General features: G+C 41.3%; 1 protein-coding gene across 1 annotated transcript in view; it reads right to left on the bottom strand.

Moving 5' to 3' along the window:
• Nucleotides 1-26,593, bottom strand: part of UBE3D (ubiquitin protein ligase E3D) — a 155,989-nt gene that overhangs the window by 92,478 nt on the left and 36,918 nt on the right. Inside the window, exons 7-8 of the mRNA XM_056109878.1 lie at nt 24,940-25,048; nt 19,494-19,669 (exon numbers count right to left, since the gene is read on the bottom strand). Coding sequence (XP_055965853.1) covers nt 19,494-19,669; nt 24,940-25,048 — 285 coding nt within the window. The remainder of the gene's footprint in view (nt 1-19,493; nt 19,670-24,939; nt 25,049-26,593) is intronic.

The raw sequence follows: 26,593 nt of genomic DNA, 5'->3' as shown, positions 1-26,593 counted from the left end.
GAATAAACCCCAATCACTGCCAGATATGCCCAACCACCATTCGGCACCCCTAACTCCACCTCCGTCAAATAAAAGCCCAGTAAAGGGGGAGAAAATAATCAAGCTCCACTTCCTAATATGAGGGAAAGTTACAAACATATCTTTTTAATCGTCACACATCTCCAAGTAATGCAGTAATACTGAGAAAGTGGGGCTATTATTTAATCTATGTTAAACACCTTTTTCTGGTACTAGGTTCATTAACTAAGTAGTTGGCACTGATTGTTAAAGAGACTGATTGTTCAGGGATCAGGGAGTTTACCATAAGCCTGGGATATGGGTAGCAAATGACTTTTTTTGACATGTGTAAACTGAATTGTTACTTAACTTCTACAAATGAATTAAACTACAGAATAAATAATGGTGATGCTCCCTGAGCGACATTTCCATAGCTGACAAGTAAATGTTGATCAACAAAATATTCTGGCCGAGAAAGAAATCAGAAAAGAAAAATTTTCATTGGTAAGAATCACCTTTTTTGAAAATCAAAAAATAAGAGCATAAGAGCCTCTAACCAATTAATATTCAACTTCCAAAATTTGACTTAGATGAAAAATAAAACAAAACCAACTACCTTCCTCTGAGCACTACCTGAGGATTTTTCCCCTCAGGTAGTTTGCCAAGGTTCTGATTATCCACAAATCTGACAAGCACATAACCTTGAGAGGCAGAGCTGCCTGGCGTGATCAATATGACTGACTGTGGAAAATGAGAGACACAAGTCATCTGAGCAGTAATTAGTGTCACCTGTGGAAGTTCTGCATGCATCAATAAAAAATTAAGATCTGCATGGAAAAAAGTTGCAAGTCAAAAATGTCTTACTGAATTTTCTTGTTTCAATAGATTTCTATGCAAACAAACAGAGTTTATATAAATATTCTGATGTCAAATAAGCCCTCTAACATTTATAGGTCATGTCTCTAAGGTGAAGAGATGGGATTTGTAATTTATCTCTATAAAAACACCTGCATTCTGACCACAACACCCAAAAGGAGAGAGAAAACAAAAGGGAATGCCTTGCCACAGAGGCAGGATGGGATGGGGGGAATGGGGGTGGGAGGGATGGAGGGATACTGGGATCCGTGGTGGTGGAAAATGGGCACTGGTGGAGGGATGGGTATTTGATCATTGTATAATCGAAACCCAAACACAAAATTTTGTAAGTCTACAACTGTACCTCATGGTGTTTCACTAATATATATATAGACATATATATATCTGCATTCTTTAGGGAAGGGAAAATAACACAGGAGAGACTAAATTTTCCAATAAAAGGGTGAGTGAGAAACCAGGTAAGAGACTTGGGATAGTTAAGTACCTGTCCACTTCCTATAAGAGACATGGACACTGTCTCTTGTATGCTCAGATGAACATTTACTGCTCAGATGAACATTTGTCTTGAACATTTGTCTCTGCACAGAGATCCAGTATTTGTAATTCCCCACAGGCTAACTTACTTCTTAGTTACAATTCGGGAAACTGAGCACACTGGACAGAGTCCAACATAACAGGCTCCTGTATACTAGATACTATGGGATATATTTTGGTTTCAAACTCTCCCAAAGATTACTTGAATTTGATTCCTTTACTAAGAACTACCTTTGTCTTTGACGTGTTTTTCATGCAGTCACCAGATGAGTGTGGTGCTCTTCAAAAACATACATACCATGGGCTAGAGAGATAGTATAGGGAATCGGGTGTTTGTCTAGCACACAGTGGATCTAGGTTCCATCACTGGTACCACATCCCTGAGCACCGTCAAGATTCACCCCTAACCACTGAGCCAGGAGTAAGCCCTGAGCACTGTCAGCATGACCTCCAAACAACAACAAAGTTTAGCATACAGCTGATGGGTACAGTGATTTTGGAGTAACTAGCCCGGTAATCTAACCCCCTTGCTGATTTTAACCAAGCTTAGCACACAATGACAGCTGCTGTTAGATAATGAAAATTAAAAAAAAAAAAAAAGGCCCTCCCGTTGATCGTCGATTTGCTCGAGCGGGCCCAGTAACGTCTCCATTGGAGACTTTGTTGTTACTGTGTCTGGCATATCGAATACTCTCGGTAGCTTGCCGGGCTCTTCGAGAGAGGCAGAGGAATCAAACTCGGGTCGGCCATGTTGGCCGCTTGTAAGGCGAACGCCCTACATACATATATATATATATGTATATATATATATATATATATATATATATGTAAGGTAAAGGTAAAGGTAAAGGCCCTCCCGTTGATCGTCGATTTGCTTGAGCGGGCCCAGTAATGTCTCCATTGGAGACTTTGTTGTTACTGTGTCTGGCATATCAAATACTCTCGGTAGCTTGCCGGGCTCTCCGAGAGGGGCGGAGGAATCGAACCTGGGTCGGCCATGTTGGCCGCTTGTAAGGCGAACGCCCTACCGCTGTGCTATCGCTCCAGCCCAAAGTAAAGGCCCTCCCGTTGATCATCGATTTGCTCGAGCGGGCCCAGTAACGTCTCCATTGGAGACTTTGTTGTTACTGTGTCTGGCATATCGAATACTCTCGGTAGCTTGCCGGGCTCTCCGAGAGGGGCGGAGGAATCGAACTCGGGTCGGCCATGTTGGCTGCATGCAAGGCGAACGCCCTACCACTGTGAATTAAATATATAGGCATGCATTCGGTAATATTCTTCTTTTCCTTAAAATCTTATATTCCAATGTTGGCTCAGTTACTATCAGGAGATTGCTTTCTCAATATGCATCCTGCTCCAGTGACTTTAGGCCCTTCTCGTGCAATGTCTTAAAAATATGTTCTGTAGATGTAGGAGTCCATGCAAAAGAATTCCAGGGTGACGAAAAATTCACAAATACAAGCACTTTACATTTGTTTTAGCAATTCACAATGAACTTTAGAATATCAATGTGCCAAGCAATAAAAATACCTACGTGCAATTTCACTAAATCCACTACTTCATTTAATTTTTTTCATCACATACATGATAACAAGGGGGGAAATGCTTATTGCACAGTCACAATTCCATATACTATTACTTGACTTATGGGATTTTCTCCCATAAAACAATGAGCAATATATTTTTTTAAATTTTTATTAGTGAGACACCATGAGGTACAGTTGTAGACTTACAAATTTTTGTGCTTGGGTTTCAGTTATACCATGATCAAACACCCATCCCTCCACCAGCGCCCATCCTCCACCACCACGGGTCCCAGCATCCCTCCCACCCCCCATCCCCCCATCCCACCCTGCCTCTGTGGCAGGGCATTCCCTTTTGTTCTCAAAACAATGAGCAATATTTTAAAAAATACATGGTCCAAAATGCATCATGCAATTTTCCATCTTTGCATCTTAGTCGTTTCACTTCCTGTCATCATTATCTTTCGCCCCTTCATCCCCAGATCAAAAAGTTTCCTTAATCAGAGTTAATTCACCTCTTGCTTGTATCTCTCATAGGGCTTCGCATAGATGCTTTCTAGAGTATTTCTTTCCCCATTCACCTTTTTGGTTTGGTGTTGGCTTATGGCCGCACCCGGGAGTGCTCAGGGCTCACTCTTGGCAGTGCTTAGGGGACCAACCATGTGCGGTGGGTGCCATGTACCAGGAAGTGTCATGTCCACTGCATGATCTCACTGCCTGCCCTGCCACTTTTTACTGCAGTGCTGTGAGTTACAACACCGTTAATGAGAATTCCATGCATTCATCTTTTCAAAGATTAAACTTTCAGACACTAAAAATAACAATTCTTATTTTCATCTTCTAGAGTTCTAGTAACCTAAGTTCATACACAGGAAGTCCAATGAATGTCTACTGCACTAAATATGAATTGAAGCAACTAAGTCTTCAGTTTTCGGTGCAGTTTTACATCATCAAAGGATTTAAGGTTACCTTCTAAAATCCTTAAGAGCAAACTGTAAATTTTAAATAGACCCCTTCCAAAACTTGAGAAAACTAAGGCCTGAAAGGAGACATATGGGCCAGAGAGAGAGCATGTGGTGAGCAGCTTTGTTGCCCAGCATTCCATATGGTCTCCAGAGTACCACCAGGAGCAACACCTGAGCACAGAGCCAGGAGTAAACCCTGAACATCACAGGGTGAGCACCCGCATCTCCCTCACAAAATAAAAGAGGCGTGGTCTGGGAATAGATCAATTCAATGGAAAATGTGGGACTAATTTTACGTCTAGTCCTACACGCTTCACTTTATAAAACATTCAATGTCTCTTAAGAATTTATAAATTCTAGTTGAAGCGACATCTGCAATTGTCTGTTCATTGCAGCATTGTTTACAATAGCTAGAATCTGGAAAAAACCTGAGTGCCCAAGAACAGATGACTGGTTAAAGAAACTTTGGTACGTCTACACAATGGAGTACTATGTAGCTGTTAGAAAAGATGGAGTCATAAAATTCATATACAAGTGGTACTACATGGAAAGTATCATGCTAAGCGAAATGAGTCAGAAAGAGAAGGACAGACTTAGAAAGATTTCATTCATCTGGGGAACATAAAGTAACAAAATAGGAGACTATCACCCAAGAAAGAATAGCCGAGATCAGTACCAGGAGGATTACTCCATGGCTTAGAGGCCAGCCAGGCATTCTAGGGGAAAGGGCAGCTCAGATAGAGAAGGGAACACCAAATAAAGGGTGTGTGGAGGATCCTCCCAGGAGGGGAGATGCATGTTGAAAGTAGACTATGGACTGAACATGATTGCCACTCAATGTCTCTTTTGCAAACCTCAGCACCCAAAAGGAGAGAGAGAACAAAAGGGAGTGCCCTGCCACAGAGGCAGGGTGGGATGGGGGGGATGAGAGTGGGAGGGATACTGGGACTCGTGGTGGTGGAGAATGGGCACTGGTGGAGGGACGGGTATTCGATCATTGTATAACTGAAATCCAAGCACAAAAATGTGTAAGTCTACAACCGTACCTCATGGTGTCTCACTAATAAAAATTAAAAAAAAAAAAAGAAAGAAAATTTAGCTCGCTTAATAAAGAGAAGGCAATCTGCCCTTAGAACAGAAAAGAAAAAAGAATTTATAAATTCTTCAAATATTTATCTCAGTATCGAAATTCCTTTCACCCCCAACTCCAAATGAGCTCATCGATCCTGTCACTCCCTATTTTTAGAATTCTATGTTAATGACAGATAAGCTTAAATTTAAGCAAAACACTTGCTCCAGATTTCATCTTCTATAATACAACTGAAATGCAATACGATGTAATCATCTGAATTCTCTATAGGCATACTTAAAACTTTATGCGAATTTTACTAAAATGAAGACTTTTTTGAGCGGGGGAGGGAGGAGGTCACACCCGGCGTTGCTCAGGGGTTACTCATGGCTCTGCACTCAGAAATCGCTCCTGGTGGTGCTCAGGGGACCATATGGGATGTCCTACCCACTGTACTATAGCTCCAGCCATAAGATCAAGACATTTCTAAGCAATCTTCTATCCCAACTTTTTGTGGTAGTTATTTTAATTTTTCTAAATATATTTTGGTTGGGGAGTGGTCACACCTGCATGTGCTCAGGGTTTACTCCTGGTTCAGTGCTCAGGGACCATTCCTGGCAGTATTCAGGGGATTATATGGCTACCAAACCTGCGTTGGCCACATGCAAGGCAAGCACCGTACTATCTCTCCAGGCCCATGCTGTAGCTGTTTTTAAACATAGGCCATTTTTTTTTTTATCCAAGTTTGGAGACGTTACTGGGCCTGCTCGAGCAAATCGATAAACAACGGGAGGACAGTGACAGTTGTTTTAAATTTGCCCAGGGAAGAGGGTCATTTTCTACCCAGATCCTCCAAATTCCAGTAGGCGGGGCTCACACCCACCAACTGGCCCCCTGGCGCTGTGTAATCCATCAACGACCAAGACCCAGAGACTATAAAACCCAGCTCCCGGACATCTTATTATCTCATTCTTACTTTGGACAAACTGGCAGGCTACCGAATGTAACCTGCCCACACGGCAGAGTCTGGCAAACTCCCCGTGGCGTACCCAATATGCCAAATACCAGTAACAATGAAGGGTCTCATTCTCCTAACTCTGAATGAGCCTTGAATATGGCACTTTTTAAAAAAATCTCAGGGCTGGGACGAAGGAGACGTTACTGGGGCCTGCTCAAGGCAATCGACGAACAACAGGATGGTTGTGATTGTGATTGTGATATCCAAGTTTAGCATGTAGCTGACGGGTATAGTGATTCTGGAGTGACGAGTCAGGTAACTCACTAAGGGCAGTAAAGTATTTGAGCAATTCTTACAATTAACATCTACTGCAATTCTTTTCCGAAGAAGTCTAGGAAAAGCAAATAAAATAGGAGAAGTTAATAAGAGCATTAAGTTCTTATTAAATGGACAACAGAGAAAACTGAACAGAGTGAAAAGAAACATTTGTTGAGGTACCCAGCATGTGAGACGGATACAGAGAAGAGTGTGAAGAGGCTCAGTCCCAAGAGGATCAAGATGGTTGTATGTAGTACAAAAATAAACTAAGATGGGTTGGGGGCAGTCAAATAAGTCTAGTGTGTGCAACCAACAGGGGAAGAGGTGAAAAGATACCGAAACCAGGCTTAGGAGGAGTAGCCAAATTTATGCTGTATTAGATGGGTAAATGGAGTAGTTTAGACTTTCACACAACTTTCACTTGAAATTGCATAGAAAGCTTACTGTTACAAATCTGCAGAGTCCAGTAGTAGCTCTTATAAATCCATCACAGAACTGTTTTTGCTTCACATGTGATATTTTTGGATGCCCATTTGCATAAGGACACAAGAAGCCATGAGGCAGCCGTAACACGGTATTTTCGAACAGTGATTTTGTCCTTTAACTCTACTATATTTTAAATTTACCTCATCAGACAAGTAACCTTATTTTTTATAAATGATGGTCCCAAAGTACTTTCCCACAGAGATTTCATAAGGATTCAATGATAAAGTGCATGAAGAAGCTTAGCAGAGTGTGATGCATAATACAAGTGTGATAAATGGGCTCTTAGAGCCCGTGCTCTCCCTTGAACCCGTATCTCACTTGCTGATCTCATTGTTTCTCTGCTTGCCTATTTCCACTCTGGAGAAGCCTGCATTTTGCCTCAAAAACACGCTTCTCACTTTCTCTTCCATAACATCTTATAAGTTTTTTTTTTATAAATGATGGTAATTAAAACCCCACAAATTTGTTCCAAAAGTTTATAGAGAATGGGAGTTATATGAAATATACAAAATATATAATATATATATATATACACACACACAAGTGCACTGAAATTTCAAAACTATTACCCACAGGAAAGTAGAAATGACAGCCGACAGCGTCTGTATAAATTTATTTAAACCCAGAAACACTTCTATTCAGAAAACTTAACCAAGCCTGAATAACTTTCAGAGTTATTTGAACAATCTAGCATATAAAATGTCGGTTTTTGCATTCCAATATCCCCATTTTGACCTTACTGATTTGGAAAGAACCTATAATAAAAAGTAAGTTTAAGTCGCTTCACCTAGTGAAAGTATTATCGCCGTATGTTGTTAAGAGGAGAACAATGATGGAAGGAACGTGTAGAAAGGAAATAATACTCGCTGAAGAATCAAAATGTCCATACGCTTAGAATAGGTTTCTCTGCATGAATGCATGAATGCATTTATTTTTATAGGCACCTCTCCAATGGTGGCTGGGTGCCAAGCAGTTATTCCTGGCAGCACCGTCCTAAATGTCAGGGCCGGGCCCCGGTATTGCAGTGCCTGTGCCTGTGCACTAGGAGGGTAAATCCAGTCAGGGTCACAGGCTGGTAGACCATTAGGCCCCGAACTAGCAGAGCTCCGGGGTCATGGAGTGTGAGGACCACACTCAGAGCCCACAGACCCTTTGAGCTATTTCCCAGCCCTGTCTATTGGTTTTTATACAACTATCCAAGATATGACATACTTTATTAGCTACGAACATAACATTTCAAAAACAAGGTTTAATGAACCTTATCCATGTGAGTACGTGTACAAAGACATCAATTTCTGTGCCCGCCCCTCTCTTTCAGAAATACTGCTGAAATAGAGATGCTGGTTGAAAAAGAAAGCAGAGTTAGTACAATGAACGACATATGACTGGAACAAATGGATATTTGAGGAGCTGCAGAATTAAATTCTGACTGAACATGACAGAGCGGGGTGACAGGTGGAGAAGGGATGACGAGGCAGCCGAACAGGGGCCAGGCTGCGCAAGACTTCGTGTGCAGACCCAAGAGATGAATAAGTGAGACACGGGCAAAAGGAAACAGAGACTCTACCTGCTTAGAACAAACAGGCTGACTGAAGAAGACAATCTGACTAGGGAGCCGATCAGGATTCCAAACGTCACGCGAGGCAAATCACAAGAGGCAGGAACCGAGAGAACCCCGAGCACAGGGGAAAACTGAACCTCAGACATCAGAGGCCAACACAAGACTGTACCAGAGACGGGGGCCACGGAAATGCACATTTCATTGAAGAGAAGGAAAGTGGAGGAAAAATGCAGGCTGTACGCCGTGGTGGAGGGAGGTAGCGCCTAGTCCTATAGGTGCCGAGAAAGAAGTGGCAGAGATGGTCTGAAAGTACAAATTCTTGGCCCAGGGGACACCATGAAGGTGAGTGAAGCCCACATTCCCCACTGGACACGTAGCCCTCTGCCTTTTCCACTCCGGAGAAGTCCACGTTCTCTTTTGGACACAATCTTCTCTTTCTCTTCCCTCCCTCAGGTAAATTTCTAAGTAACTTTCCTTCAAGAAAAACTATCTTGTTAAACACACCACACACACACACACAAATACTATGAACATAAATCAGGCCACAACAACAGGGGGCAATTCTCCTCTATCTCATGACACCACCATTTCTATCCCAGCTCAAGAGGCAAAGCACCTACAGAAGAATTCAGGAAACAAAAAACAAACAAACAAACAAACAAACAAACACTAACGCCATAGTGCATCCTGGCTGAAGAAGCAAAAGAAAGCTCAACTCTACATTATCGAAACGGATTTTTAAAACCACCACCATGGAAATGGGCAAATGGGCACACTGAAGAATGTTAACACGTGCCAGCTGGAGACTTCAAGGAGACGAAAGATTGCAAGGAGAGAACAGTTCTCCAGAACCCAACTCAAATGCGTCAGCTATCTCCTGATCAGAGTGCAAATCCACTGGAAGAGGTAGAAGACACGCAAACGGCAAATGGGCACACACAAAGCTGGCAAGCGTCTCTTATTATTATGGGGAAATGTAAATAACAACAAGGTATCATCGTCATTTTTGATCACTCTGCAAGGTATCATTCTCATAGTGAGGATGGCTATTACACAAATGACAATTAAAAAAAGGAGATGTGATGGACTCCCCACGCTTTTATTTTTACTATGTGAAGGAAACAGATGGTTATATATATATATATATATATAACTAACTCTTGGAGGGTTAGAGAGATGGTTTCAGGGGCTACAGTGCATGTTCTGCAAGGGAAGGGAAGGGAAGGGAAGGGAGGGGAGGGGAGGGGAGGGGAGGGGAGGGGAGGGAATAAATCCCACTGATTTTTTTCCTAGTGGAATTTGGAACCTAAGGTCTTTCTTGTTTACAGTAAAAGTGGAAACTACTAGAACCATTTTAGTTGCTTTACAAGACGTTTAGTTGAACTAAAATTATCATAAACAAAACATCTCATGCTCCTTTTCCTCCTTATCCATTACTATCCGACATAGGACCACTAATTTCCCTGCAAAATGAGAGTCCAAAGATCACCTGGAAAAATCTTGAAGAAAATTAACTCAGGGCATACACAGTAAGTGCTTAAAAAATACAACAGTCTTTAAAAATGTGAAATGGATGTTGGAATATTGTAAAACTGAAACTCAACCATTAACAACTCTGTAATGGTACATCCCATGGTGATTCAATAAAAATTTTTTAATGTATTTTAAAGAAACATTTTCCCATCAATAACCTTGGCTTTTTAATATAACATTTTGAGAAGCTTTGTATATATAATTGAAAGTAAATTTCTCCTGAGGGGAAGAAATTCAATAAATGGACTCCTAGGGCAAAGGGAAATATCTCAAAGGGTTAGAGCACTAGACCTCGAGTTTGACCTCCAGAATGGCATGGTTCTACCCCCAAGCAATACCCGATGTTGCTGATGACCACTGACCCCCAGGCCTGAGCAGCACCAAAACACTGAATGGTCAGGCCGGTATTGCGTATTTCTAGATCAAGTATTGATAAGGAGTGCCTGAGCACTCCCTGAGTTCTTGAGCACTGCAGGGGAGTCACCTCACCAATCTGATACCCCAGTATATTTATCCTTCATCACGGATAAATTCTAGTAAATGACTGGCAGTTAAGCCCCTTTCCAATTCTCAGTTAATGAAAGTAGGCCACACAGATTTGGTATCCCCTGATTGCAGCAACACAAAAATAACACAAAACACTGTTCTTTGAGGCAGGAAAATTTGAACATTGATGAGCACCTGATAAACACTCAAGTAGATAATAAGCTGGAAAATTCTTCCTATAACAAAAGATTAGCTGTAGATTAGTCACCACGGCCCTCGAATGGGCAATGAGCCTTCCAATCCCACACATCTCTAGTCATCTCATTTGCTTGTCTAAATGATCATTTCACATTGTCTCAATCTTTCTCAAGCCTCCTTTGTCCACAACACCCACCTCTTCCCTCTTATGCTTCTTCTCCTAATCACTCCTATTTCACAGACAAAAATGAAAGTCATCAGAGTTCCTCATCTTATCAAATCCTAATATACAATTCTGCATCAGTCACCAATTTTTTTTAATCAGTAACTCAATTCTCTTCTCCTTCCTTCCTCCCAATATAGAAGGGAGTTACCCAGCTCTTAAGGCTAGTTCATTGATTTGGGTTTCCATTCAATCTCTCAAGTATTATCATCAATATGTCGCAACACAAAATCTTCACTGGTAGCTTTCAAGTTCATGGGGTCTATAAACCCTTATAGGCCTACTTTTATACCAATCTCTCCCTTCAATGTCAAACTTTGATTGTCTTGGTTTTGGGGGATCACACCTGCTAGTGCTTAAGGATTACTCCCGATCTGGTGCTCAGAGGTCACCCCTGGTGGTGCTCGGGCATCGTGAGGTGCCTGGATTTAAACCCAGGCCTGTAACAGTAAGCAAAGTCTGCTGACCCAAAGCTCATCCTGAAACAGCTGTCCATATTTATTTGTTCCAGAGCGTCTCACTCATTGCTTATGTTCGAAGCCCAGTTATTCAACATAAACAATTGCTGCTGAAGTCATCAATAATCAATGTAATTTAAATCTAAAGCACATTTTAAGTCCAAAATTCTACCTGACCTCTCAGGAGTATCCGGGTTCTCCCTCCTTCCGAAACCACTTGCACCCATCAGCTGCTATAAAATAATACTCAATGGCATTCCCCCCATACCTCCAACCTCTTAAAGAAGAGGTGTCAGGCTCATCCTCCTTTATGTGGTCCATAAATACGGTCGTTCTTCACTGACTGGTCTTTGCATCCTCTCTTCTTAAGCAATGTTTTTCCATGCCCTTGGTGTCAGGTACTATCAATATAATATCACCAAATCTTTCATTTGAACCCCAAATCTCTACTTAGCAATATAATATCACACAAGCCTGTGAACCCCCAAATACATGAACTCTTCTGAAATGACTTACCTTTAATTCAAAGTCAACAAACATATACATATATATATGTATATAAAACTGAATGTCATGATATTCTCTCTCAACCTGATACTTGTCCATTTATAATTCAATCTTGAAAAAGTGGTTCGCTCCCAAAATTCAATCAGCAAATACTGCACTATTACTTCGTATCTCTCAAAACTATCTCTATCTCAAAACTACCATCTAGCACGATAATCATTGATCTTGTGCTTTTGCAATAGCTCCCTATCTGATCTACTACAGCCAATTGCTCCCAGATTTTTACAAGGCTATTAGAATCATATTTTTGAGTATAAATTAAACCACCACATTTTCCCCTCTGCATAAAATATTCAACCAATTGTGGTTCTTATTGTTCTTGGGCTAAACACAAAGATGAAAATCTTTAAATGCCACCTGGCTCCTGAGTTAATCTGGCTTTTCCCTACCCCATCCATGTTCCTCAGTTTCTTCAGTATTGTCACACTGGCCCCCTTTTCTTTACCATCCTCTATTCTCATTCTCATTCTCTCTCTCCCTCTCTCCCCCCCCACCTCCCCTCCCCTCCCATCCTCCTTGCTACTTTCTCCCTGCCCAGAAATCAAATCAGAAATGTCACACAGTTAACTTGTTCTCATTTTTCAGTCAGCTTCAAACTCCAGTATCTGATGGAATCCTAGCCTGACCTGGTTGCCTGTCCTGTGATTTGCGGGATATATCTCACACCATATATACACCTCATCTTCATAGCTCTGATCAGATCGCTATCTTTGCATTCATCTCTCTTTCCCACTGCTTTCAGTAAGGTCTATGATGTAAGGCATCGGATCTATTTAGACTCAAGGTCGTATTCGAATAGGTATGATTTGTTGGATGAGCGACCACCTTTAAGAACTTGAGGCACCGTCCCCCACGCCCCACCGAGGTCACCAGCTGCCCCCCACGAGCGGCTCTCCGGCACGGCCACGGCCCCGGAGGCACAAGGACTTAGCACAGAGAACCAGCCGCTTGGAGCAGAAAAGCAAATGGACTTGTGTTGATCCGCGCCACCAAGCCTGCCCGGAGGGGGAAGGGCGTTGACCGGCCCGCCCACTCCTCTCTGGAAAGAAAGATGGCGGCCACACGGGAGCCTTGTGGAAAGCGGGTTTGAGCCGGACTCGGGGGAGCGGCGGGGACCTCATGGGAAGGGGGGCTTTGTGGGCCGTCCCCCACGCCCCACCGAGGTCGCCAGCTGCCCCCCACGAGCGGCTCTCCGGCACGGCCACGACTCCAGGGCACAGAAACCAATCTCTTAACTAGCTAACTTTTAATAGAAATTCTTCCAGGGTCAATAAGTAAAATAGCAGAAATTCAAAACCGCGCGGCCGCGACATCATTTTATTCTTAAACCAAGTTGTAGAAAGCAAATCATTTCACAACGCTGTTTCAGCATGTCTGATTGAGGGGGGGGGGGGGTGGGTCGTAAACTCTAAACAATAATTGTGCATCTTCTATCGAAATAATCTATCTAGTCAAAGTAGATAGAGTATTAACTAGAACTCATCTGCCTCACAAGAATTGGGAGGGGGGGAGGTGGGGGTCTATTGGGGTTCGGGGTTAAAAATGAGTATTGGTAAAGGGAAATGTGTTTGGTATCTACATGACTGAGACCTAAACCCGAAAGCTCTGTAACTTTTCCCACAGTGATTCAATAAATAAATAAATTATAAAAAAAAAAAAAAAAAAAAAAAAGAAAATAAACTTACCTTTCTACCGTTAAAAAAAAAAAAAAAAAAAAAAAAAAAAAAAAAGAACTTGAGGCTGAAAACTCCTGTTTAGTGCCCAAATTCAAGAGAATTTTAAAATGTATTTCCTCCTGCCTAGCTCCACCAGAAATACTTTCTTTCATTTACATCTAAATTACCGAACCACTCTCAGAGGAGGGGTGTTCTACCCGATCTCCTCTCCAGTTCAACCTCTCTAAGGCTGATAAAAGAGCAGTAGCTTTTGATGGTACAATCTTAAAACAAGAAGGCATAAGGAAAGAGGAAAGCCAGTCATTTTCACTTAAGGATGTACAGTTTGAAAAAAAGAAAATGAACCAACGAATGACAGACAATCTAAATGTTCCAAGAGTCATGTTCAATAAGCAGAAGATTAATTTCTGGGGGCTCTGTGTGAGAACTTTTGGGAAGGAGATTTCAGCTCAATGAAAAGACCACTCTGACAAACAGAACTGTCTAATGTGGTCAGTTTTATAAGCATTGACTTTACCATATCCCAGTGAATTCAAGTATCCTGGAAAAATGCATGACACAAAAATCAGAGGTCCTCAAATGGTTTTGTGTTAGGTATGAATACCTTTCTTTGAACCAAGCTTTTGAACGAAGTTGGTAAATGGGGCAATCTATTCCAGTGGGTGATTGTCAGCCTTCTCACATCAGGAATCCTTAGTAGTACTCAACATATGAAAACAAACACGTTTTTCTCCCTAGCCTTTTTTATTTTATTTTTGGGGGGTCACTCCGGCGATGCACAGGAGTTACTCCTGGTTCATGTACTCAGGAATGACTGCTGGCAGTGCTCGGGGGACCATATGGGATGCTGGGAATCGAACCTAGGCTGGCTGCATGCAAGGCAACCGCCCTACCCGCTGTGGTATTGCTCCAGCCCGCCTTTTTTATTTTTCATGCGGTGAGGACACAGTGGAAGAAGACACTGCCTATACTTCTCTACATTCTCCAATTCTGTTTAAAAATACTGTTCTCCACAAAAATTTGTTTCCTTGGATTTCTGAATTTAAAAAAAAAAAACTATGGTGTATTATATACACAATGGAAAATTACTCGCCTATAAGACAAGATGAAATCATACAATTTGATGCTATGTGGAATGGAACTTGAACATACCATGTTGAGTGAAGTCAGCCAGGAGAGGACAGAGAGAGCTGATCTCTCTCTTATGTGAAAGCAAGCACGGTGGTACAGCAAAAGACCAAAAGCAACAGAATATAAGAACTGGTCTACAGAATGATGCTGACCATGACAGTGAGATGTAGGGAGGGTCCAGGGGTTTTGGGGTGGGGTGGCTGAGTGAGACCCTCAGGCAGCGGTGGAGGGAAATGGACACTCTGGTGGGGGTGAGGTGTCGGTGTTGGGATGTTGTATTCACGAAACCCTATCACTAACAGTATTGGAAAACTGCAAATCCCATTGACCAAGGTTTCCCTTTTTTTAAAAAAAAAAAATTAAAATTTGAAAAAGGAAAGAAAATATGTTTCTCTTCCTCATGTAAACAGATTTTTCTTTAAAATTTTTTGGAAGGAGTACACTGACCAATGTTGATTTAACACCAAATTCCTTTATAGCAGAAATGTTTGCTTTCTTGCTTTAAAATTACATACAATGGGACTTGAGAGGTAGTACAGAGATAAAGCACTTGCCTTGCCAGTGACAACCCAGATTCAATCCTTGGCACCACATTTGGTTGCTCACACAGTCCGAGTGATCCCTGAGTCAAATTCCTGAACATAGCCAGGTGTGGTTCAAAAACAAACTAAAAAGAAATACCACATACATTACCAAATACAGTAGTAGAGAGAAAGAAAGAAAGAAAGAAAGAAAGAAAGAAAGAAAGAAAGAAAGAAAGAGATGGAAAGAAAAAGAAAAACCTGGGCCAGAGCTACAGTAAAGTCAGTTTAGTGTTTGCCTTGCATGCAGCCAACCCAGGTTGGATCCCCTGCACACCATATGGTCCCCTGCGCTTTCTGGGATTAATTTCTGGGTGCAGAGCCAGGAGTAACCCCTAAGCACCGCTGGGTGTGGCCCTAAAACAAAGCAAAACAAGAAATCAAAAGAAAAACTTAGTCTTCCTAAGGTAAAAATTAAAAACAACTACTTTAGGTTTTAATCATAAAAATAAGTAATGAAAGGCTGGAGCAATAGGACACCAGGTAAGGTGTTCATCTTGTGCACAATTCACCAGGTTTGATCTCCCCTATGGTCCCCTGAGCCTGCCAAAAGGTATCCCTGAGCAATGAGCCGAGTGACTCCTGAGCACTGCCAGGAGTGACCCCAACCCAAATATAACACATGATTAGAAAATATAGGAAGAAAAAATTTCATACATATTTTCTTCCTTCCCTTTATCCAATTCGGGCCCCTTCCCTCTTTTAAACTTCACAGGTCACAGATGTATATTTTTTTCACAATGTTTCATCAGAGCAAGGAAACCAAATTTCTTCCCATAAAAGCAATTCCAGGAGAGTAAATGCTTTTCTCGTAGGAAAATTTAGAAATGCTTTTGGCATAGAAAATCTGTTTCGATTGAATTCTCTAAGTAAATGGCTCACTTTTATTATATGTCACAGTATTGTTCCTTTATCTTTCTAAATGAGTAAGATGAAATAATTGAAAGTACAGCAATTACAAATAAGGTATACCCGAATTTACATTACACAGTCCATCATCTACTACCCAAAGGAGAGATTTTTCCAACTTAAATCAAAGCACTACATGCGCAACTTGCTTCATAAGGAAGACTGCTCTCTGGATGGTAATCTTGATACCTATGGGTAGTAATAGATAAATAAGAAGAATGTGCTTTCCAAAGAAGCATTTGGTATTTTTCCAGAAGCATATGATTACTTTCATGCATTTTTAGATTAATTTCCTTACAACGGACAATTATACTAAGACTTCTTGGGGAAAGATTCTATTTGTAGTCTTAAGTTCTGATTTTTAAGATAAGACAGAAAAATACTTTAGATCGTAAGTTCGTGCTATTATATTACCCATTAGGATGTCTAAGTATTTACTGAGTATCGTTAGTAATAAAATTTGAGAATAAGAATGCTTGATGCATTCGAAACAACTATGGGTACTGATCCCAAAGATATAATAGATTTACAGTGAAAACTACAGGTCTAAAATTTTATGGTGAGAGATTATATGCTAGAAAAAGAGTATATGAAAAGCACTGAATTGGGAATCCCAATAATGTGGCTTTTATTCGGCTTGCACATAAGACTTTAATGTTCATATTTGAGATATGCTTATTACTATACTTGCAGAGTCAATGTTCCTAATTAGTAAGCATAAACCATGCTATTCTGTGACTTGCGAGGGAAACAGATTTAACTTGAGATAGCTTAATGAAACACTTTATGGGGTTGGTAACACCAATTCATTCATTATAGCAACAGATTCGCACACATTCAATAAATTAACACACAGAGTTTTTAGCAGACTATGTAACTATATATTCCTCTAAATCATCTCAAGACTATTTACTTTTATCCTTTAAAAAAAGCCTTAGGGAATGATAGTTTCTGCAACATCAGGTGTAGTGCAAAAAAATTAATCATAGTTTTATATTATTAATTTCTGATAATAATACAATGCTAAAAAGGTAAAAACAGATAACATGTAAGTATATTTTCTGGTCATACTTCAGCAAAGGGCTGCAGCCCTACAGCGGGTAGGGTGTTTGCCTTGTGCACAGCCCGCCCGGCCAAGCTGGGTTCGATTCCTTCGCCCCTCTCGGAAAGCTGCCGAGAGTATCTCGCCCTCACGGCAGAGCCTGGCCAGCTCCCCGTGACGTATTCGATATGCCAGACACAGTAACAACAAAGTCTCCGATGGAGACGTTACTGGGCCTGCTCGAGCAAATCGATGAACAACAGGAGGACAGTGACAGTGACAGTGGCCACAGAAAACTTCAATGAAACACAAAGATAAGGCAACAGTACCTGTTTCATTTAGACTGGTATCATATGAGCAAAAATTTAAATGACAGTTTGGGTGAGGGTGTAGGAAATCTAGCTTTTAAGGAAACCAGATGGGAATACAAATATAAAGCTTATGTAGAAAACAATTTCATGTTGTCTATCAAAATTTTAAACATCATACTCTTTGACTCAATAATTCCAATTCTAGATACCCCTCATTTAAAAAACAAGATATAATCACAAAACAAATACTATACAATGCAATACTATTTGCAACATCAAAAATAATCTAAATAGCAATAGAAATATGATTAAATTATTTATAATAAAATGCTTTCATAAAATGTTTAGCACAGACTTGGAAAATAATATCCAAGTCACAGTTCGTTTGGTTTGGCTTGAGGGCCACATCAGGACTTAATTTCAGAAAAAAAACATGGTTTATTCCTGGCCTGTACTCAAGGATCACTCCTGGGTGTATCTGGTGGACCAGATGCAATGGTGGTGGAGACTAAATCAGGGGTAGCTGCCTGCAACACAGTGTTTTCATCTCTGCATAATCTTTCTAGCCTACACTTTTTGTTTATTTGCTTAATGTAAAAAAGATATTTACATGTGGACAACATAAAGACATCGGTTTAAAATATCTAAAACTTATAATGGCATAAACCAACGATACTTCAAATCTTTTAAATACAAATAAAAATGAGGACATAAATATTATTCTAATTATAAGATGAAAAATAAACAGAAAAAAGAGGGGTACTACACACAGATGATCTTTATTTCTGGAAAGAACATGATGGAGAACTTTCAAATCACATTTTATCAATGATTCCTCTGCTTGAAAATTGTGATTTGTGACACACACACACACACACACACACACACACTCATCTCTTCCCTCAGATAAGCCTTGATGTTTTTATTTCCTTTACTTTCCCACTGAAATATCATCTTATCTGAGGACTAAGTTTTCAATACAAAAGCACAACATGAAACACATATCCTGGCACATTCTAATTACCTTTCTTTATATTTTACCAGAGTAATTTAACACCTGCATTTTAGGGTTCTTATCTTTTCATAATAGTACCTATCCCATGGGGTTGTAGGTAGACTTAAATTAAGACTTAAATTGGAAGTGAAAGATTCACATTAAGAAACATATCCACCTTTGATTTATTTGTCCGTATTTCAGGGGTTATATATTTTGTTCGAAATTGTATCCCAAATGATTAGAAGGTGCTTATCAGTAAATATTCATAGTTGCTGAAGCCTGATTTAAGTCTCCAACCATATGTACAGACAGCTGAGATTACAACAAAAGGACAATTACTTTCCATAAAAGCAAGCTTTCTGCATATTAGCATGAGTCATCTATAATAATTCAATCTACTTTGAAAGCATAATATTTAGCAGTACAACTTCTAGAAATTCCAAGTAAGTAAGTTGCATAAGGGCTGGAGCGATAGCCCAGTGGGGTGCGTTTGCCTTGCATGCGACCGACCAGGCCAACCCAGGTTAGATTCCTTCGCCCCTCTCAGAGAGCCTGGCAAGCTACCGAGATATCCCGCCCGCACGGCAGAGCCTGGCAAGCTCCCCGTGGCATACTTGATATGCCAAACACAGTAACAACAAGTCTCACAATGGAGACGTTACTAGGCCCGCTCAAGCAAATCGATGAACAACGGGAGGACAGTGACAGTGACAGTGAAATTGCATAATACCATTTAATTCACCTCTCTGTGTCTCTCACTGTTTCTGTTTCTCTCTATTTTTTGGTCACACCCATGTGTGCTCAGGACTTACTACTACTGGTGCTTAAGGAATCACATGCTGTACCATGGATGAAACGCAAGGTAAGCCACGTGCAAGGCGTGCTATAGTTACCTGCTATACTGTCTCTCTAGCCCCGATTCTACTGGGCCTGCTTGAGCAAATCGATGAACAATGGGAGGACAGCCCCAGTTCTAAACCATACGCATGGAGCAGGAAAATGAAACCATGACTCACCTCAGCCCCTTTTTAACACCAATGGGGAAACAGAAACTAAATCATAACATGGAATGAGAAAACAAAATCCTAACTTACTCTTCATTCCTGCTTTTGATGCATGGAACATAGAGAACTTTGACGGCATTCCAAGAGGAACTGGGATCAGCTTGCAATTGGTCTTCCAACAGGGGAAATTTTTGGATGCTTCTTTGTATTCTTCTGGAACTTCTCAAAGAGTCAATCACCAAACTGTCTGAGTTTAAGAGCCACAGCTGAAGATAAGGACAGAAAAGTTCAAGTGTGAGGAGGATATTACCACCCTATTCATACCTCATACCATACTCAAAAAACAAAAAAAAAACAATATAAAGCTATCAAAATACAAGAAAAGCAGGAAAGTTACGTATGTAATTTTCCCCCACCAGAATATCACTTTGTTATCAACAAAGTAAAACTCCAATAGGTGCTCTATGTTGGATTTTCAGAATGTCAAATATTATGCTGGATTAGCTTACTTTCAAAGAAACGAATGCAATCACAAAAGAAGGTAAATTCGAATGCCCTCCTGAAAATGCAAACCATCAACAGAGAGTGTCCAAAAAAAAAAAACCAAATACTTATTAGATTCATTACTTTTGAATGCACAGACCATTCTGGAAACTTCAGAAATCAAAGAAATGACTTAAATAACAAGAACTATATTTTGTCTGTGATCATCAGAACTTTAAACAACCCTTAGTGCACGTAATTTTTACAGGCAGGGCAAGCCTTCCAAAGCATAATCACTGGTAGAATAACCAACATCACGGAACTAAGAAAAAGACAACCACTTAGGAAAATTACTTAATACAAATATTAAAAAAGCTACTACCTACAGGAGAAAGGGCTCCCAGAAATCAACAGTGTGGGAATGGGGGACCCATACCAATACAGACATCAGCAAAGAAAGGAATGGAATTAACAGAAGAAATAGTGACAAACTTCAAAATATTTAAATTTTAATTATCACCAATAACGAGAAAATGCAAGATTTGTGTTCTATCCCTTTCCCCTTTTATCAGGTTGACAAGTACAAAAAGACGGGTCTCCCAGCTCACTTAAAAAAAAAAAAGGAAATCTGAAGTCAAGCATCTTTTGTACACGAGGGGCAAGGTTTTTGGCCAAATCAAAACAGGAGGATCCTCCCAGGATGGGAGATGCATGTTGAAAGTAGACTATGGACTGAACATGTTTGCCACTCAATGCCTCTTTTGCAGACCACAACACCCAAAAGGAGAGAGAGAACACAGGGGATTGCCCTGCCACAGAGACAGGGGAGGATGGGGGGATGAAGGGTGGGAGGGATGCTGGGACCCGTGGTGGTGGGAAATGGGCACTGGTGGAGGGATGGGTATTTGATCATTGTATGGTTGAGACCCAAGCACAAAAATTTGTAAGTTTACAGCTGTACCTCATGGTGTTTCACTAAAAAAAAAAAAAAAAAAAAAAAGACGGGTCACGTGCAGTTCAGAGCAGTGTTTTGGAGGGTCTTTCTGTACACCACTGTTGGTGGAAGAGTGGCGTAATATTGGGATACAGGTGTTTCATTAAGGAGGCGGTCTCGGGAGACAGAGTGAGGGAACAGGGCAAAGCAAGGAACGGAGATGAGCAAGGGTGTGAACGGACACAGCTGGAGTCTGGGTGCAGAGAATCCATGGAGCCCTGGAGCGTGCAGTGCCTACAGACTGGGCCCTCCCACCTTTGGAGGGTGCCCCATCGGTTTTGTGATGAGAGTCAAATCATCTGGCAGCAGTTTGACCGCGGCCACAAGGGGAGGGGAGAGGGAACAGAGGAAAACAGGCGCCCTCCTTGGCAAGGAACATCTGCCGGCATAGGACAAATCCCTGGAGGAAAAAGCCAGCAGATACTGCAGTTTCTAGGGCTGAGAGTATTCACTGTCATGGATAAATTAGCACAGTTATTTTTTGGTACAAAACAAAAAGTCTTATCTATTTTCCACAGGTTCCCAAACTTATTTGACCTACTTTTTTTCTATTCAAAAAAAAAAAATCACAGTACCTCCTGTGAATCTACCTTTTTTGAAGTGAATAAACTGCAAAACGCCCCCAGTTATGCCCTCGGTTACTACCACCCCTAACAGATGGGTCCAGTGCCCCCTCCAAGGGGCAGGGAGAAAATGGCTTTACATTAACAAGTCCTGGTGGCATAGTGTTATGTGAAATATACTGAAGAAAAATTCAAACCGCATGATTTTGTTTTGTTTTGAAGAAGTATCTACGGCCCTTATGTACATATTAAACTGCACATACTAATTACCATTATAATAGTGTTTGCTGAGGCAGAGAGAAGACAGAATTATTTCTTTTTTGTTCCTGACATTATCTGAATGTGGTTCAAAAAGTCTAAGTTTTATAAAAAAGAAAGAAAAATGTCTACAAGTGTTACCTTTAAAAAAAAAATCATACTCCTGATAATCAACTTGAAAAACTTAAGAAAACTAATTTGAAAAGAAAATTCATTTCAGATGACTATGATATGTATTTTGCATCAAGTTCCATTAAAATTTGTTTTAGCAGGGCCGGAGCGATAATACAATGGGTAGGGCGCTTGCCTTGCACTTGGCCGACCAGGACGCCATCCTCAGCCATTCCACATGGTCCCCCAAGTCTGCCATGGATGATCCCTGAGCACAGAGCCAAGACTAAATTCTGAGTAATGCTGGGTGTGACCCCAAACCAAAATTACTTTAGCTTTTGATAGGCAGTCCCTAGGATCAGAGAAGTATAGGATCCCCTTAATGAAAGGCTCACTACAAAACCACAAATAACGATATCCGCAAAGCCCTTCCCTCCTTTTCGCTCCCATGGTTTCCTACTAGCTTCTGAGTTCCCTAAATAAGCACCTTAATTGTGTCTCTCTCAAACAAGCATCACTTAGTATATATATTTGGGGGGGGTGGGGTGAGGGGATTGCCATAGCCAGAGGTACTCAGCGCTTATTCCTGGCTCTGGGCTCAGAGATCACTTCTGGCAGGGTTCAGGGGTCCTTCCGGGATGCCGGAAATCAAACCTGGGTTGGCTACACGCAATGCAAGCGCCCTGACCACTGTACTATCTCTCCAGCCCGGCATCAGAGAATATTTTATAGGTTAAATAAGACAGCTTATGGAAGAAGTCCTATTCAGGTTCTCATTTGTGGGTTATTAGACATGAATCTAATTCTTTTTTTCCCGCAGGTCTTGCGGCATGCCTGGCAATGCCAGGAGCTGTTCTTGGTTCTGTGCTGGACGTTGCTCTCGGAAGTACTCGGGAGACTATGTACTAGCTGGGGACATGTACTAAGTGGGATTGGCCACATTCAAGGCCAGCGCCTTAAACCTGTACATTTCCTCTAGCTCCAACCTATCTATTTTAATAGGAGCCACTTCTAGCAGTGCTCTCTGTGTGGTCTGAGTCTGATGGTTCAGTGCTCGAAGACCCTCAGGCTACATCACAGTGCTGGGGGGCTCTCAGGAGCGTATGATCCAACTCAGAACCTCACACATGGAGTTATCTTCCTGGTCCCAGATTATTCTTGATAAAGGTAGCATAAGATTAGATATACGTAGTATATGTAGAGGATGATTTTACTAATTGTAGTCTGTTCTTCAAAACCTATCACGACTTGTGTACCGAAAGTAGATAAAGGACCAAAGGTTATGACCTTCCCGTATCTGCATTGCAAACCATAATGCCCAAAAGGAGAGAGAGAGTACAGGGAATATTGTCTGCCATGGAGGCACTCGGAGGATGGGAAAGCGGGGGGGGAGGGGGGGGTTACTGAGGATATTGATGGTGGGGAATGTGCCCTGGTGGAGGGAGGGGTGTTTGGTCATTGTCTGACTGTAACTCAAACATGAAAGCTTGTAACTAGATCTCAAGGTGAATCAATAAAGTTAAAAAAACCCTATCACTACTTCTTGACTATGTCTTGATATTAGGATCTTACTCTAATATTGACTTCAGCACTATTTACAATAGCAAAAATGTAGAAAGAATATCCATATCCAAGAATGAATACATAGATGAAGAAAATACGACATACATATACTCATCAATGAATGAATGAATGAAGAGATAAATATTGTACACACTTGATATGGATAAACTTCGTCATCATGCACAGTGAGACAAGTCAGGACAAAAGGTGTGTATGTTCCACTTACATGAGGCACTGAAAACAGTCTAACTTATAGAGAAGCAGAAAAGTAGGAAAGTGGCTATCAGGAGCAGAGGAAGGAAGAAATGAGTAGTTACTAATCTACGGTTATAGAGTCTGTTAGGCAAAAGACATAGATTCTAAAAATCTACCGTATAATACAGTGCATGAACAGTTTGGATACCGACAAGTCCTTGGCCGTGGATTACAAACCGCAAAGGCCAAGTGGATGGGAAGAGATGATGAAGTAGTCTTGAGGTAATAAAAGGTCACACGGGTCCTGGGCAACTGCCAGGGGTGACATGAGGCCACCCTGTACATGTCAATCACAAGCATTGACACTACTGTCAACATGTGACCCAAATGACAATCATTCCTTTTTTTTTAACCTTAATTTTTTAATTTTTTTCTTCTTATATTTATTTATTGAATCACTGTGGAAAAAGTTACTAAGGTTTAAGTCTCAGTCATACAATGATCAAACCCCTTTCCCTTCACCAGTACTCATTTTTCACCACCAAGAACCCCAGTATACCCCCCCTCCCACCCCTCCCAATGCCTGTGAGGCAGATGATTTCTACTTAACTCTTCTCTACATTGATTACATTCATTATTTTGACAAAAGATGCACCATTATTGTTTTAGAATTTCCCCCCCAAACAGTCAGAATTGCTGAAAAGGCATTGTAAAATATTTTGTTTTCTATAGCTGGTTATGAGAATCATATGAATGAATCATATAATGTCACGCAGCCATGATTTTGGATTTCTGCAAAGAGCCAGATAATTACGAGATTGGTTTCTGTGTGTCCGGTGTTATGGCCGTGCCGGAGAGCCACTCATGGCTCATGAAAGACAATCATTCTTTTCAAAGTTGATGAAGAAGGGGTGAGATGTGAGTGGGGAATCTTGGTGGAGGGACGCTGACACGGGCGGTGTGCAACGGGAACACTGTTCGCCTGGAACTATTAGTAACAGTTTTGTAAATCCCAGTGCTGAAAAAAGAATACATGTAAAAACAGTGAACATGACAACTGTGTACTACTGGTGAACAAGAAAGTTTCAATGAACTCCTTGAAAAAGGGTAAAAGACCTCATTTCATGGTGTAAGAATCGGGTTTCCATTTCTCTCCATAGTCCCTAACCTTGAAACGCACTTGCACTTGGCAATTTATTGTTAAATTAACAGATCTGATTTATGAATTAAGTTGCTATTAAAATATAATTTTTGATCCTTTGTTTTCTAGGCCTGGGGACTGAAGAAAAAAAAAGACGAGAAAAATTAAAAATATTTCTGAGACTCTGGATTGCTGGACGATAAACATTTGGATGAAGGCATTTCTCACCAAGATGTAGACTTTGCCCTCAGGATCTTGAATAGTGAATCTGAAAGTGCTTCTCGCTGAAGAGAGTTCCACCAAACACCGGGCAATCACGCTCTGTACAAACTGGGACCTGTGTCAAGAGAAACCAGTTTGTTTTCACAATGTGGCTCTCATCAACTCTAGCTGGCTATGAACACCTGGGGTAGCTAAAAGACAGAGCTAGGTGCATGCTAGACTTTTCAATATGCTGACCATTCATTTCCTCCCAACCTGGGTAATGTGACTATTAATACATTTTCATGGATTTGTATGTTCCACTCTTCCATTACTCTATTCCACAATTCGAAAAGATTTTCCAAGCCAGAATCCAGAGAGATAGTACAGGAGGTAGGGTGCTTGCCTTGCTTGCAGGTAACCCAGGTACCATCCCCACAGCCCCAGGTATAATCCACAGAGCCCCACCGAAAGTGATGCCTGAGCACAGAGCCAGGAGTAACTTCTGAGCATCACCAGGAGTGGACCTAAAACCAATAAATAAGTAAATAGTACCTAAACTTAAAAAATTTATTTCTAACCCAAATCTAATTATTCCTCATACAGAATTTAAATAGCAAAGCGGGTAGGGCGTTTGCCTTGCACGCAGCCAACACGGCCAACCCGAGTTCGATTCCTCCGCCCCTCTCGGAGGGCCTGGCAAGCTACCAAGAGGATCTCGCCCACACGGCAGTCTGGCAAGCTCCCCGTGACGTATTCGATATGCCAAACACAGTAACAACAAAGTCTCACGATGGAGACGTTACTGGGCCCTCTCGAGCAAATTGATGAACAACGAGAGGACAGTGACAGTGACAGAATTTAAAAAATTCTGCTAGACATTATTCCATTTGTGCTCTTAGACATTTAAATGAAGTTACATTTAACTAATTCAATCATTTATTTTTTGCTTTTCGGATCACACCCAGCGATGCACAAGGGTGACTCCTGGTTCTGCACTCAGGAATTACCCCTGGTGGTGCTCAGGGGGGCATATGGGATGCTGGGAATCAAACCCTGATTGGCTGCGGCAAGCCAAACGCCCTCCCCGCTGTGCTATGGCTCCAGACCCTGAAATTACATTTAAGAAGTGGGGTGAGGGTGGGGGGTGAAGACAGTACAGCAGGTAGGTTGACCTTCCCGCAGCTGGTCCCTGGCACCACACATGGTCCTCTAGGTCCACCAGGAGTGATTCCTGAGAGCAGAGCCAGGAGAAAGCCCAGAACACCACCAGGTTGCCAAGTGTGGCCCAATTACTGTCCCTGCCTCCTTATCCCCCCAAAAGAAAAAATTAGGTACGTGAAAAATTTCCTCCCGAATATTAAATAATACTGTCTTCAATGGTTTAATTTGTATTCACCACTACACTCCAACTCTCAGAGGGAGAAAAAAAAAAAACCAGCGTATTCACAAAACTATTGAGCACTAATACAACAGGAAGGACCTGGCCACACAGGGTTTCCCTAGCGTCCAAGACCCCCCAGGACAGATCCCCGAGCTGAGTGCCAGAAGGAAGTCCAAGCACTGCTGGCTATGTCCCAAAACAAAAACAAACAAAAAGCAGCACTTAACAGTGACATCCAGACTGCCATGATTATTAGATGTGAAAAAACTAAAACAAGGGGGCTGGAGTGATAGCAGA

Source organism: Sorex fumeus, unplaced genomic scaffold, assembly GCF_029834395.1.
Source record: "Sorex fumeus unplaced genomic scaffold, SorFum_2.1 ptg000008l, whole genome shotgun sequence".
Taxonomy (NCBI): domain Eukaryota; kingdom Metazoa; phylum Chordata; class Mammalia; order Eulipotyphla; family Soricidae; genus Sorex; species Sorex fumeus.
This window is presented reverse-complemented; position numbering and strand designations above follow the sequence as displayed.